At 42.6% G+C, this 16,347-nt stretch overlaps 1 protein-coding gene across 1 annotated transcript; it reads right to left on the bottom strand.

Moving 5' to 3' along the window:
* Positions 1–6,715: 6,715 nt before the first annotated feature.
* Positions 6,716–13,862, bottom strand: UMPS (uridine monophosphate synthetase). Its single transcript, XM_005279822.4, has 6 exons — positions 13,357–13,862; positions 11,699–11,852; positions 10,110–10,778; positions 9,378–9,553; positions 8,689–8,803; positions 6,716–7,395 (listed from the first exon to the last, which is right to left on the bottom strand). The coding sequence occupies exons 1-6, from the start codon at positions 13,507–13,509 to the stop codon at positions 7,214–7,216; spliced, it is 1,449 nt and encodes a 482-aa protein (XP_005279879.2). The 5' UTR covers positions 13,510–13,862; the 3' UTR covers positions 6,716–7,213.
* Between the last annotated feature and the right edge of the window lie 2,485 nt (positions 13,863–16,347).

Genomic DNA, 16,347 nt, shown 5'->3' with positions numbered 1-16,347 from the left:
TGAGGCCCTAAATGTCTTAGGCAGCCTGACCACAGCGCCCATTCCTGCATGAAAACTAAAGCGGAAACTATTTTAGGGGCTCATGTGATGCAAAAATGTCAGTACAGGTCTGGCCAAATCGGCACCACTATGACATTACAACAGCCAGCTTCTGTGTTTGTGGAGCTCATAGCATAGCTAGGGGGTGCTTTTTTGGGTGGGGTACGGGTGCTCATGTTCAGAAGTGGATACTGGTCTAAATCACGATTGCAATCAGAAAACCCTTCACCTTGCATTTCATTCACTCATTTTCACGGTCCTAACAGTGGCACGTTTTAGATAAGGCTGTGAAACCGCCCAGTGTGTAGCTACAGTTGATGCTAATCACACCAGTTTGATGAGTGCAAAAGATCTAAATGCACAACAGCTTAAACCCTATTGTAATCTCCACCCTCAAGCAGGGACAAGAAACACCCCCTCCACCCCAAAGGCTGTGGGACTGAGGAAGAAGGCACAGCTTTTCTGTGTGTGTGGGGGTTCCACCTCCTTCCCCCTCCCCACACACACAATTACTGTAGTAGCTGAGCACCTCGCTTTCTTTAGCATCACCGTTCTTTACCCATATGAGGGTAGGGCAGTGCTATTATCCCCATTTTACAGATGGGGAATGGAGTCTCAAAGTGATGAGGAGCCTAAAGATTCACTCAGGTGCCTATTGGGCTTTTCAAGGGAAGGGGAGTTAGATGCTTGAATTCCTTTGAGGATCTGGGCGCTAGCGGTATATTAAATCGCACTGACATTTACCAAACCGCTTAGCTGCCTCACCCTGTACGCACCTACAGTTGCCCCAGTGAGCCTCCACAAAGCCACCTAAGTCCTGCCACTACCCCACCACGACTGAGCTGCTCAGAAGTCTAGCTCATACCTAAGCCCTGGTGGAGTCACAAAGTAGAATGGCTCATTGCTTATCTCACTTGTGGCGCCTGATCCAGGAGGCATGCTCTACCTGTACAAAAGATGGACCAGAATACCCAATAGCCAGCCCACTTACGTGGGCTGTGGGAAACCCAGGTTTGTCTCCTCACCGTGCTTGAGCTTCTCCACAATTTCCAACTTGTGAACTTCTTTGTAACTATGTTGGCTCAAGTCACCTTAACTTTTAAACTTTCATTTGTTGGGTTCTGGTAAGTGGGCTGTGACACTTGCCTCTGCTGCAATGGCTATAAACAGTTGTAGTCACACAGCAGCTTTTTTCCATAAACCGAACCATAGGTTATGCTTTCCCATCCTCCACAGCGCCAGAGTGGGGTGGTAGCATTGCCTTCTGGGACAAGTTGGCCATATTGCAGCAGATGGGTCTAGCGTAGCTAGAGGTATGGAGCTGAATGGAGGTTAATGCACAATGAGCTGGGCCAAACTGAAGTGGGATGAAGGCAAACCAATAAGACAATTACAGCGTAGGGGTTCTGCCACGACTCCAGTAAAGTGTACAAAATCCATTAGAAGAAGAAAACCCTGGGCCAGAGCAGGCTGCTTTCAAGCAGGGCTTTGGAGCTGTGCTCCAGCTCCAGGCAAAAACCTGCAGCTCCACTGCTCCAGCGCTGCTCCAGGCTCCGCTCCAAAGCCCTCCTTTCAAGGGTAAAACACTATCAGCTACCACTGGTACTGAGCCTGCATTAACCACACTGGGTGAGGCTCAAACCATGTCAAGAGCCAACTGTCTCTCTGAAACTGATTAAACAGTCTAGCCAGGTCCTCCACAGTTAGTTTCAGGTCGAGTCCTTCCAAAATGGAATCCACGTCCCCAGAGTCAATGCCCGCCCAAAACAAGATTCCAGTCAAACCTCCTGAGGGTATTTCACATTCCTTTGGTGCAAACTCTTCCCAAACCTCAAACAATGTTTGTGTTGCTTCCTGTAATACTCATGCCAATGAACATGGCCATTGGGGATCATTCAATATTACATTTGAAATGCTATTTGCCATACTTGGAAGTTGAATACAGAACTAGGAGTAAATTTCCAACTGCTCATCATGCTTCTGATACAGACAGTAAGTGGGTTTAGGCAAATCACTTAACGAGTGTCATGTTATATAGGGAAAGTACCATCTCTACTACTTGGCTAGCTGCACATTGTTCAGTTACCATCCTTAGTGCTTGTATAGCAATGTACAATGATGAAGGGCTAAGAACAATTATTCATTATTATAATTCACAATTAAAAACATGGCACTTTCCTTCTGTTTCACTATAAATGGGAGTTTCACTGTAGATATGGATTTCATAAACTATTACAAGATTAAGATTTTCATCACCTGACAGCTGATGAACTAAATTGGAACCAGTCATTTGCCTCCATCCCTGACTCTGACAAAGTCCTTGCAATTCATTCTCGGGCCTGATCAGCTTCATACATTATGATGTAAATGAGTTTTTTAAATTGTGACCTAGTTCCCATGTTACCAATGCAGTTCTGACCAACCGCAGGAACTACGCTTCATGGAATGTAAACAGCAGGGGCACGTAAAAGAAATGAACATTATGCCTAATTTGAAGTGGATTTCATCCATTTCAGGTGCCTGAAAGAAAATGATTGTTCTCTCAGATTAGAGCTGCACATGCTTGTTTGCTGGAACAGCTCTGATTATAAAGACCATGTGGGGCAGTGCAGGCAGGAGGGATAATTTGGTCTTGTTTACTAAGTGAAATGTTTTGGACGTCAGCAGTGTGAACTGAAGCACTGAAGTATAAATTGTACAGTAGAATGAAGGCTGCTCGTTAATGAAGGGCTGTGAACAATTCTGAACAAATAAAAAAAAATCAATAACCTCACTTGTTTCAACAAAAAAGAAATAGCGCCATGCTAAAAAAATTGGATACTAGGATCACTCTCTCCAACAGTCACCACTATTCGATTCCAGAGATGTGTCACTTTTGATAGACCTAATTAACTGGTTGTAAACAGAGGGCTTAAGCCAGAGCTTTAGTTGCTGGTTCAAGGTCTTTATGACCCACCCAGTAAATAAGAGCATGGCTTAGGAAACAATGGAGTTCACAAAATTCATTAATCTCCTAGCACTGCAATAGCAGAAACTGAGTCTGTTCCATGAGGCAGGACAGAATCACCCCTTAAGACAAATATTGTGCTCAAGATAATTCATATAAATCCCTGTAACTCTCAGGCATGGGATCAGCTTCAGTGCAGTGAGAATATTACACTTTTGTTGAAAAACAGACTGCTTCTGATGAGAACAGCAACAATAACATGCTTATGATGAAATCTATTCGCTAAAATGGTACTGTGACTTCAAAAAGCGCATGAGAGTCACAGCTCCCTCTGGTGGAAGAAGGGGGAAAAGGTAATAGTTTTTAGCAGAGAAGGATATAAGAGACCATGCAGGAGAAAACCATCCCCTTGTGTAGAAAGAATAGTAAATACGGCAGGCGACCAGCTTGGCTTAACAGTGAAATCCTTGCTGATCTTAAACACAAAAAAGAAGCTTACAAGAAGTGGAAGATTGGACAAATGGCCAGGGAGTATAAAAATATTGCTCAGGCATGCAGGAGTGAAATCAGGAAGGCCAAATCCGACTTGGAGTTGCAGCTAGCAAGAGATGTTAAGAGTAACAAGAAGGGTTTCTTCAGGTATGTTAGCAACAAGAAGAAAGTCAAGGAAAGTCTGGACCCCTTACTGAATGAGGGAGGCAACCTAGTGACAGAGGATGTGGAAAAAGCTAATGTACTCAATGCTTTTTTTGCCTCTGTCTTCACGAACAAGGTCAGCTCCCAGACTGTTGCATTGGGCAGCACAGTATGGGGAGAAGGTGACCAGCCCTCTGTGGAGAAAGACGTGGTTCGGGACTATTTAGAAAAACTGGACGAGCACAAGTCCATGGGGCCGGATGCACTGCAGGTTTCTTCTTTAAAGGAGTTGGCAGATGTGATTGCAGAGCCATTGCCGTTATCTTTGAAAACTCATGGCTATTGGGGGAGGTCCCAGATGACTGGAAAAAGGCTAATGTAGTGCCCATCTTTAAAAAAGGGAAGGAGGAGGATCTGGGGAACTACAGGCCAGTCAGCCTCACCTCAGGCCCTGGAAAAATCATGGAGCAGGTCCTCAAGGAATCAATTCTAAAATACATAGAGGAGAGGAAAGTGATCCGGAACAGTCAGCATGGATTCACCAAGGGCAAGTCATGCCTGACTAACCCAACTGCCTTCTATGAGGAGATAACTGGGTCTGTGAATGAGGGGAAAGCAGTGGATGTGTTCCTTAACTTTAGCAAAGCTTTTGATATGGTCTCCCACAGTATTCTTGCCAGCAAGTTAAAGAAGTATAGGCTGGATGAATGGACTATAAGGTGGATAGAAAGCTGGCTAGATCGTCGGGCTCAACAGGTAGTGATCAATGGCTCCATGTCTAGTTGGCAGCCGGTTTCAAGCGGAGTGCCCCAAGGGTCGGTTCTGGGGCCGGTTTTGTTCAATATCTTCATTAATGATCTGGAGAATGGTGTGAACTGCACTCTCAGCAAGTTTGCAGATGACACTAAACTGGGAGGAGTGGTAGATACGCTGGAGGGTAGGGATAGGATACAGAGGGACCTAGACAAATTAGATGATTGGGCCAAAAGAAACCTGATGAGGTTCAACAAGGACAAGTGCAGCATCCTGCACTTAGGACGGAAGAATCCCATTCACTGTTACAGACTAGGGACCGAATGGCTAGGAAACAGTTCTGCAGAAAAGGACCTAGGGCTTACAGTGGACGAGAAGCTGGATATGAGTCAACAGTGTGCCCTTGTTGCCAAGAAGGCTAATGGCATTTTGGGCTGTAGAAGTAGGGGGCATTGCCAGCAGATCGAGGGACATAATCGTTCCCTCTATTTGACATTGGTGAGGCCTCATCTGGAGTACTGTGTCCAGTTTTGGGCCCCACACTACAAGAAGGATGTGGAAAAATTGGAAAGAGTCCAGCGGAGGGCAACAAAAATGATTAGGGGGCTGGAGCACATGACTTATGAGGAGAGGCTGAGGGAACTGGAATTGTTTAGTCTGCAGAAGAGAAGAATGAGGGGGGATTTGATAGCTGCTTTCAACTACCTAAAAAGGAGTTCCAGAGGATGGATCTAGACTGTTCTCAGTGGTAGCAGATGACAGAACAAGGAGTAATGGTCTCAAATTGCAGTGGGGGAGGTTTAGGTTGGATATTAGGAAAAACTTTTTCACTAGGAGGGTGGTGAAGCACTGGAATGAGTTACCTAGGGAGGTGGTGGAATCTCCTTCCTTAGAGGTTTTTACAGTCAGGCTTGACAAAGCCCTGGCTCGGATAATTTAGTTGGGAATTGGTCCTGCTTTGAGCGATACCATCTTTAGCGATAAACTGATCAAGAACTCGCTGTGAAAGACATGCATTGCTATGCAGTTAACCTCCAATATCTTACTGCGCACAAGAGATGCTGGATTGATCGAGTTTCACTGGTGAGACAGGCCATGGAAGCTCTTCAGCTTTGCTAGGAAAAGTCCAGCTCAATGAATAAGTGGAGGATTAATAGAATTCCACTTGGTCAACCTTTTAGTGATTCTCAGGTAAAGATGATTTATGGGAAGTGACCTAGTGATGCTCAGCTTACATTATTTTAACACCAGCATGTTTAGAATACCATTTCCCATATTCTCATTCATACCATGAACTCCTCAGCCCCATGGAATACCTTCATCAGGGTAGACAAAGTAATTTTGCATTGTTCTACTAAATGGATAGCAAAGTTTACTTAAAGTCTGAAGAGCACATTGGATTTTCTCTAATCTTTCTTGTATTAATGTCAAGGTAGAATACCACAGTCATGTTCAAACCTGCTTTCCTTGTTCTTAAAAATTCTGCATGGATTAGTCCAATGTACACCCAGCAGAGTACATTTCAAGGACTGACCACAACTCTACCCTGCCCCTCTCCCCAAAAAAACTAAGTAGAAATTATGGTATAACAGGAACGATACTTCTCAATGCCATTTTGAAAGTTGTTCCTACTCCATATTGAACCAGAATTATATTTAAAGCGACTCTCAGCTTAAAGTACTTATGTTATATACATGCGTTAATTCATATTATGCTTTAGTTTATTAAAAGTAGGTTTCAGAGTAGCAGCCGTGTTAGTCTGTATCCGCAAAAAGAACAAAAGTTTTTATTAAAAGTAGTAACTCAGAATTCCACAATTATTTATACTCTTGCTTTTCTGGATCTGAACAACGAAAACCCACTTCAGTTTCACTTTGAAGTGCATTTTGGGGTAAATTTAAGGTGACTCCATCTCTTTAACCAATATTCATGAGATATATTTTTACATCCTCTCTTTAATTAAAAATCTCAAATGGTAAAAAAAATATCATGGAAAAGTACTGAAGATTTTTCATAAAAATAACCAGCCCACTAGAAATTCAACAATGGTATAACCTCAGGACTTTGGCCTTTTGCCTCTCATTAACAGACCCAACAAGTCCCACTGCAAATCAGTTCCACCCTGGGTTAACTAATAGCTACAGCTGTAATTTTATCATAGGAAATTTGGAGAGGAACCATGGTACCAATAATTCATACTAGTCAAAATAGCAGTTACAAACATACCAGGAAGGGGCAGTAATTGAAAGTTAGAGGCCTAAGCTTATCCCTTAGTTTTTAGTCCAATATATTTATGAGATAGAGGAAAAATACTATGAATATACAAACTCACAGTTGAAGGAGAGTCAATTAAAATGTTTATTAAGTAACAGATTCAGGCTAGTTTGTGCTCCCTACAAGTTGTGTTGTCCCATTCAATGTAGCGAATGGTCAGCTTTGTTGTACGGTATTGAAAACGCTTCACCTGCACTGTTTCCATAACTAAAGGAAATACCAGAGGGCAGTAATAACCTAGCAAGTATCCCTTGGAGTGTTTTCATTTATTATTTTCCGAAGTAATAGACTGGAGGACCAGTTAGAAGTAAGACTAACGTTGGGCAGTGATTTTTTGTTTCACAGTCTCAAATGCAAAGAAAAAATGGTCACAATTAATGTCATTTAGCTTACACACGTTACTAAAAACTTAAGTCATTGGCAGATTTTACCTAAAGCAAAATATTCAATTGAGTTCAGAGTAGACGTCAACCTAACTAACGGGGAGAAACATCCTCCAAATTACTCCAGCTTCTTCTTCTGAATGCATTGAGTTAGTTTGTTTACTGGAATCCTGGGCTCAAATTAGTCTTGTGTATTAACAGCAAGTCTGCTTAAATAGCTCTCCCATGCTGCCTTCCTGTACATCTCTGCTTCCTCTAAACGATTTGATGCAGACAAGATGCCACGTCCCACAATAATGACATCTGAACCTCTTTTGCTAATAACTTCCTGTGGACTTAAGTACTTCTGTCCAAGGTTATCACCTGAAACACATAACACATATGCTACGTCATTTTTCTGATTTGTAATAAGTAACGCCATCTCTAAGGCTTGGTCTACACTAAACCCCCAAATCGAAGTAAGGTACGCAACTTCAGCTACGTGAATAACGTAGCTGAAGTCGACGTACCTTAGTTCGAACTTACCGCGGTCCACACCCGGCAGGCAGGCTCCCCCGTCGACTCCGCGTACTCCTCGCGGCGAGCAGGATTACCGGAGTCGACGGGGAGCACTTCTGAGTTCGATTTATCGCGTCCAGACAAGACGGATAAATCGAACCCAGAAGTTCGATTGCCTGCCGCCGAACCAGCGCGGTAAGTATAGACAAGCCCCTAGAAGTTCTAAAACAGACGTTAGGATTCAAGAGGAGCCACACGCTTGAGTTCTTAACACCTCAGACGTGACAAATTTTATATGAGATTGCTTTGAATGCCCAGTGAAATATTCGCACTGAATTCAATATCCAGGGTCTCATTTTTCATTCTTTACTACATGGAGTAGTTAGCCAAAAAGTCCCTGGCAGGATTACTGGGATTTAGTGTTTGCGTATGATTTGATTGCTGCTTAACAAAATAGTCACATAACTAAACGGAATTTTCTGCATTCAAATGAAGATATGTGATTTTGCTTTGGATTACATGAAGCAGCTACTGATAAAAGGAAAGCATCCTAATGAAACAGTTTTGGGAAATGCATTACTTACGCAACATTTAATTTATTTAAAATTTAAAACATAAGACTTCTGATTCTTTTGTATTCAATTCTATTAAATAAAAATGTTAATATGTAATGGTTAGGATTTTACATTGTTTGCATTTACTTATGTTTTTTGACTGTGTTCTTTTACACATTTGAATGTGCAGTCTAATGAGAGCACATTTAACAAGTCTTTCACATACGCAGGAGCTGTGCACTCCATTGCACGCAAAACTTGAGGTAGCAAGAAGCCTAGCAAAAAGGCTGCCTAGCATACTGTTCTCCTTCCGGAAGTTTCCAGAGATCTTTAGGAGAAAGTATTGAGGATTGAGGGCTGTTGTTTCTAGGCCCATACAGTCTCATACTTGTATCCAAGCATCCACACCTATTGGATAAGATGCATTGCACATGCACAATACTATTTTCATGGGATATCAACCAGTTTTCCCCCCTTCAAAATAGTTATATTAGAGACAGCTGCAAAAAAATTACACTGTAAACATTCTATTATTTAAAAGTCACTTCTGAAATGACAGTGAGAAATTTCATTGCAAATTCTACCTCCCCAGGAGTGTTTTTACCTCCAGCTTGCATCTGGACCCCCGGAGTCAAGTGAAGAAATTCTGGTTTGTTACTAACTCTGGAACCAGAAATGAATCCAAAAACAAAATCTGAGTTTTCTTCAGCCATTTGTACCTAAATATAACAAAAACCAAAGAACAAAGTTACAAATTCCCATGCTTAAAACTAAACCTGACCAATGAATTGTCTCAAGCCCTGCCACCTGCATGCTTCATGTTTTGTTTGACAGTGTAAGATGCCAGAGAGAAATCAGCTTTTTGCAGTGTTTCACTCCATGTCCTAGCTTCACTACTTAAGAAATAATCACACAGCATGCAGAATTAACAGCTCCTTATTAGAACCTACATGTAACTAGAAGCTGTATAACAGAAGACTGGACATTAGACTGGGAATGTAGAACAAAAGCTAACAGGATGTGATTGCTAAGGAAAGTAGTAACGTGGTCACCATGATAGTGATAGTATCACCAGACTGGTGATACCATGTTGAAGCTGTGAGCAACCTCTTAAGATCTGAAAGTCTACAAGTTTATTGTCTTTAAAGCACTGCAGAGAAATCTGGTAACTAGTAGTTGTACTTGAAAAGCTGCTTGTAAATGCAGGCGGTGATGTTATGATGTGCACGCAACCAATCTCCATTGCCAGAGCAATCTGCAAGTCTTTCAAGCAAAACAGAAATTCCTACTTACTGCAGATTTTGTGTAGTCACCAGTGGCAAGTGACCCTTGAGAACTCATCTCAGCAATCAAAAGACAGCCTCGCTGTGAAGGAAGCCCTACTTCTTTCAGCCCTTTCACAACTCCAGAGCCTGGGACCACATGGGCATTAACTATATCTGCCCAGGAAGCTATTTTGAATACACCACCTGAGAAGAAAGAAACAGAGAGCCACATATTTTTAGTTAAGTAACACTATGAATTTCTCCTCAAGCATGAAATGTGTTTTAACGAAGACAGAGCACAATAAGCAATGCACATTTTTAAGACATTTTAACTACTGCAGTTTCTGGCAGCTGCATGTACAATCTGATTGAACAACCTGTAAGCAGCCTAAACACAACCGGCCACTGTCTCTAAATCATATTTTTCACAAATACCTGTCAGGTTTTGTCTTCGTTGTCTGGAGAGGCGTCTATCAAGACCTAGAGCCTACTGTCACTAGTATTACCTTTCAGGGCAACATGGAACAAAATGATGAGAAAGAAAGAAAAAAAACAGGTTCAGGTGATGAAGGCTCTACAGAGATATTATAGCTTAAATGAAGAGCTTCAGACAAGAAAAATCAACAAAGTAAATGATGTTTTAAAAATCAATATAGGTATCATCATCATCATATCTTTGCACTAAAGGGAATCACATTATATTCAGCAGGCAAAGATATTGGCAAAAAAGTCACAATAAACTAAGGTTGCAAATAATCACCCTCATACTGATGTTTCACGGTGTTTCCAATGTCTGCAAACTTGCGGTCTTCGAATATCAGGTACTCATGTTGGTCAGCAAGTGCTCGCAACTCCTTTATTACCTCTTGGGTGAAATCATTCAGGATATCTATATGAGTTTTTAAGATACAAATGCTGGGGCCTAGAGTGGCAGCCAGCTGTAGAAGTTCTTTGGAGTCTGTGACATCAGCAGAGAGGCACAGGTTAGTTTGTTTCTTCTCCATGAGCTTGAGAAGTCGTGCTGCAACAGGATGGATTCCAGGTAGCTGAGCGCGAGCGCTAAAGCTCATTTCTTTGCACATTTGTTTGATGGGAGCAGCACCATTTTGCTCTGCTGGTTTGAAGACATTCTCCAGAATGAATTTCTTCACCTTTTCAACCATCTCAGAGTCAACTTTTTGCTGCTGCTGGAGAATCTCTAGCATCATGGACAAGGTGCACACAGAATGTAGGCGAATCCCTCGTTCTTCTAACCTGTGTTTTCCTCCCTGCTCTCTATCCAGGAGCACTATGGCATCGGTGATTTTTAATCCTTCTTTCTGAAGAACCTCTACAGTTTCCAAGATACTAGATCCACTTGTGACCACATCCTCAATGATCAAACAGGTTTCTCCTGGATTAATGATGCCTTCCACCAGACGCTTGGTACCTTTAAATCAATAAAGACACAATCCATTGAATCACCAGTTTAAAAAAATTAACATAAAATTGTTACCCTAAGACTTACTATTGTTAAAGCTAAATGTACTATGTGTATCGGGGAAGCCATCGCTATTAAGTAACTGAATTAGTCTTGAAGACAGTAAGGTGCTTTGCTTTCATTGGCATTCTAGGAAGGTAATGCGTATAGTGATTACAACTGAAATTAGGCATCAAAATTCTGTTCACAGCTCTGTTACTGACTTGTTTTGTAACTCCATGCAAGTGACTTGACCTTCCTGAGTAGATAAAATACTCCTTTATACCCCAGGAAGTTGTGAGGTTTATTCATATTTGCAAAACAACTTGAGATCTTTATGATTTATTTGCTCTTACAGGCACCAACACACACATTCTACTAATCCTTGGGTGAAGGGCACTATAGAAGAGCAAATTATTGTTAGTGAAACCAGAACAAAACCCATAAAATTAATCTCTTCTGTAGCTATTTGCCACGGCATGAAAATTATCTGCACCACTGAGACATTCATTTTAATATAATTTACCAATATCCTAGTTCTACACCCAACAAGAAGCAGTTTAACACCCCACTGCAGAGATTATGGAGGCTACTGAGTCCCTGGCACCTTTCCTCATAACCAGTAAATGGGCACAAGCTCATGCAGCACCTGTTAGGGAGATGTAACAAAAGGCACTTGCTCTAGGAGAACAGCCAGCCATGAGTGTAGTGATTAGACAGTGTTATACATTTTGGGGGGCAAGTGAGTGAGAATTCTTTTCCCTTCAACTGGAGAGATGGTCTTCCATTGGAACACAAAGAACGCAAGTCATAAAAACTAAAGTACTTTCACAAGCAAATCTTTCAAGCAGAAAAGACAATTTAATCTTAATTAACTTTAATAATTTTACCATATTGTTTTGCTTCCTTCCTCCGTATAAGCATTGGGATCTGGTTGGACGAGCAGATAACTGTAGCCAAAGGCAACGCTGTATATGGAACACCACACACCGAGTCATACTTGATCCTTGCATTTTTTGCCGTTTGAAACAGGAGATCTGCAATCTAAAGATACATCATATTTTTAAGCAATACTAAATTAAACTACAAGCATATATTACCCATGGAATCAATTTCAGATATTCCTGACTGATTGGTGTCTGATCAGAAGCTACTTCCTAAGAAGTTTGTAAGCAATATTCTGCCAGTACTATTTGTACCCTGATAGCTGCTAACACATTTTGGGTACTATTAAGTCCATTAATGGCAATTAGCCAGGACAGGTAAGGAACGGTGTCCCTAGCCTCTGTCTGTCAGAGGATGGAGATGGATGGCAGGAGAGAGATCACTTGATCATTGCCTGTTAGGTTCACTCCCTCTGGGGCACCTGGCATTAGCCACTGTCGGTAGACAGGATACTGGGCTAGATGGACCTTTGGTCTGACCCAATACGGCCATTCTTATGTTCTTACTATCAAAATAGATTAAGACTAAACTCTTTGGGGCAAGTATTAGCTAAGAAAAATGTCTGGTAACTTCATTCATGGAATTAGTGGTCAGCGACCAGTTATTCAAAGAGTCACACAAAACATGCTCTCCACTGGATTACTAATTATTAATTATTATTATTTTGCATTGGCACCATTCCTTTAGCCAACAAGTCATCTCGTCTTTTAAATTTACTCTCACCTTTTTCTCACTGAACTACTGACAGAGCTAGCACAGTGGCCAAAAAAGAAAAAAGTGAAAGGTAGTGTTTATCCTATATTACAGATCCATACTCGTAGTACTATTTTTTTTATATATACACAAAGAGAAAGAAAATCAGCATGTTTTCCAGTCTTGCCACAATGAGTACAACATATTTTTTTAATAAAGGAAAGCCTCAGTTATTCAAATCAGACAACTAACTTAAATTCTTAGTTAGCTGAAGGTCAGATATTCATCAATATTTACTGCACTCCAGCCAGAGGATGAAAGGAGGATTATAAACTAACTGAGCCACAGGCTATCCCAAGATCAGGAGGCTGAAGAGGAGAGCTACAAGGTGTAATAAATACTTATGTACAGAAACCAGCAGGTCTTGTTCCTGCTTCATTTCAGGCTAAAGCTTTCTGTCCTCTGCAATCTTCTGGATAAAAGATATTAGAGAGAGATTTTTCGATACCGCAATACTAGTAAATTTGCTTTGACTGTTGTCTGTAAAATGCCTCAGCAGGCATGCTGGTGCAGAGTGCGCATCCGCGTCAGGTGAACGAACGTTTTTAAATATTACCAAACTGGCAAACGTTACGGTGGGCGCAGAGCCCTGTCACGTACCGATCTGCGGAGAGCGATCACCACGGACACTGCCCAGCCGCCCAAGGAGCTGGTACAGGGATTACGGGCTCGGCACTTTCCCAGATACGCCCATACTGCAGGCTCCAGGCTGCTTTGCTCAAAAGAAGAGCAGGGCCCGCAGACCGGACCGGACTCCCCCTCCCCCGCAGCAGTAGAGCCCGCGGGCCCCCGCCCCAACCAGCAGCAGCAGCAGCCCCCCCTCCCCGCCCCATCCCCCGCGGCCACGTACCTGGTTGAGGAGCGGCGGGTGGGAGACGATGACCCGGAGGTCGATGTAGATGGGGGAGGCGAGGCCGCTCTTGAGCACGAAGTCCCCGAAGCGCAGGACCTGGGCCCGGTGCAGCCCGGACACCAGCCGCTCCACGGAGCCCGTCTCCCCCATGCTCCTTCAGGCAAAGCCGGCCCGCGCGCACCGCGCCTCAGCCGCCTCTTCCTGCCGGCGCCCAATGATGACGTGTCAGAGCGCGAGCCGCGGCGCTAGCAACGGGGAAAGAAGGGGCCTTGTTGCAGTCCTTGGCTGGCGCCGCCGCTGTGTGCGCATGCGCTGTGTGAGCCGGCGGGCTGATTCCGTGCCGGACAGTCTGGGTTCCCGCTAGAGCCCATGGTGCTCTGTGGGAATGGAGCGTCTCGAAGTGCTCCGTCCCGGCCTCCGTAGCCAGCCCCTCGCATGGGCTGAGGGGTATCGGGGACTCCCCATCCAGCCCCCCCGGGGACAGGGAACCCCGGGCCGCACGTGACTCATCGGGGCGGTGCTCGCTGTCTCCCGGCTCAAAAAATACCCGCGCTTGACTTAAAACGGGGGGGCGGCGAAGCGGAGGGCTTGGGGCTGCTCTAGCCGGGCGTTTGGGGCGGGGTCACCTCCTCCAGCTTTTCTCTGCAGCTAGAAGGGTCTCTTGTTTCTTTGAATGAAAGCAGAGGTCCCCCCACAATCACCTGACTCCAGGAGCTGGGGCTTTAAGAAACTCCTCAAATGTTGCGAGACTCATGATAAAATCTAAAGCATTGACAACACAGTGGCTGACAGGAGCCTTTCTTCAGGCTGGCAAGGGGGCTAGCCTGTGGGTGGGATGGCCTCTCTCCGCCTTGGCAGAGATCCTCCTCTTCCTATCTGCAGGGAGAGCAATGGGACCTTCCCAAGTAGTGCTTAGGCTTTCGCTGGACGGGGAGAGCATGGTTGAAGAGCAGCGCAGCTTTGAACAGTCGCGTCCAGAGACCCCGCTCCACCCTCTGGACTTTGAAGTGAATAAAGAAAAAGCAGTTCCATCCCATATTTTACATGCACGAGGCAAGAGCTGAGTGAAATTTTGAGACCAATAGTTTATTTGCTGAAAAATGCAGTTTTGGATTGAATGAAAGTATAGGGGTAGAATTTGAGGAATAGTTTCAGCTGGGAAAAAAAAAGGAAAAAAACGTGTCATTTCAATATATTTGAAACAAAATGTTTTGATTTTTTAAATGTTTCCTTTATGAAATGACAACATTTATTTTTAAAAGGTAAAATGCCCCCAACCCCCCAAAATTATTTTGCATCAAAACATGTTTGACTCAACCTGATTTTTTTTGTTGTTTTTATTTTTTTCATTTCAGCAAGAACCACCTCCTCTAGTTCCATGTTGGGTTGGTCCAAAATGAACTTTTGGGGGGATTTTCCAATTTGACTACTGAACTACACAAGCAATTGTTCGCTCAGCTCTATATAAGACCTAGCACATGCTGGGGTAATTCCTTCAATGTTTGAGTTCCTTTTGGACATCCAGGCAGAATGGGTGTATTGAGTAAAGTAGCTGATGTGTTTTAGTGTTAAAGGCTCTACAGACTCCACAGTTGGTGAAATAAAACTCACTCTTTTTCTCTGAACAATTGTCTTTAATCAAAAAACCCAGAAACTCCATCTTTAATATACTGTATTTATAGTAACACAATGAAAGAAGATGTACATTTTGAAGCTTCTGTAGATAACATATTGTAGCATAGTAATATTAACATGTGACAGCAGCTAATCACTTTACAATGTTACACAAGTGATTGGACTTTCAAATAAAATATTTACAAACTTACCTTTACAAAACCACATTGTGTGTATACAAAATGAAATTTATAATAAAACAGAACATACACTTAAGGCAGACCAGCAAGACACTGAAATTAAGGCTGTGGAATTAGTTTGCACCTTGAAAATGCTGAGCTCCTAGCAATCTTTTTTGCTCCTCTTTCAGCTGATTGTTGCAAAGATTGAAAAGCATCAGTATATTCTAACTCTCGCTGTGAAATTCCTTCTTTTAAAAAAACAACAACAACAAAACAGTCTGTGCATTTGCCTTCCTTATGGTATCAGTGGAAGGCATATCTGGTTTTATTGACCTCACTGGCAGAGTAGTTATGAACAGTTTGGTAGAAAGAGAAGTAAAAGCACCAGCATTGAAAGTTGGACATGGAGGTGAAATATGGCTTAAGTGACTAGAGAAGATGTTTGTTTTACTAGCTTCATATTAAAAGACCACAATTACAGCAAATATTCAGAATCCTGACATTATGGTAACATTCATCAATATACAGATTCCAGAATAGGAATTAATCACTTGATGGCAGTGTGCAATCAGCCTTGTAAAAACAGGATTTTATTTTGTTCCCCTCAGAAAAGCCCCATCTTCTGATGGAACACAAAAGAATGAACTGGATGATAAATTAGTCCTGTGTGAGAGACGAATCTGCCTCTATAGGGAATGGACTGGAAACAGAACCAACTGTGTGATTGTCAGTCAGACGTCTGTGTATGCACTAGTCACTAAACTGGTCTCTGAAGATTGTATTATATCTTAGATAATTTGCTTTTTATCTGCTAATTTAAAAGGCATTAAAGTACAGTTATAGTCCCAAAGCATCCATACAAATAGCATTCTGGGGTTCCATATTTAGCCTCTTTTGATGGTTTGCATATGAAAGGCCAAATTATGCCCTCAATTACACCTGTGAAACCCTCTGACACCACAGGAAACTAAGGGCAAAATTTGGCCCCAAATTTACTTACTTGAAAAATGAAGCTTGTTTCAACTGCCAGAACTTCAAAATAGACCTTTCCCAAACCTAAAGAAGAGCTCCGCATAAGCTTAACTTTTTCACCAACAGAGATTGGTCCAATAAAAGATCTCTCACCCACCTTGTCTCTTAGCACTTCTAAATAGCATTCCTGCCAAAAGGATCCGTTATTCAAGAAAAAGAA

Source organism: Chrysemys picta, chromosome 11, assembly GCF_011386835.1.
Source record: "Chrysemys picta bellii isolate R12L10 chromosome 11, ASM1138683v2, whole genome shotgun sequence".
In the NCBI taxonomy this organism is placed as follows: Eukaryota; Metazoa; Chordata; order Testudines; family Emydidae; genus Chrysemys; species Chrysemys picta.
This window is presented reverse-complemented; position numbering and strand designations above follow the sequence as displayed.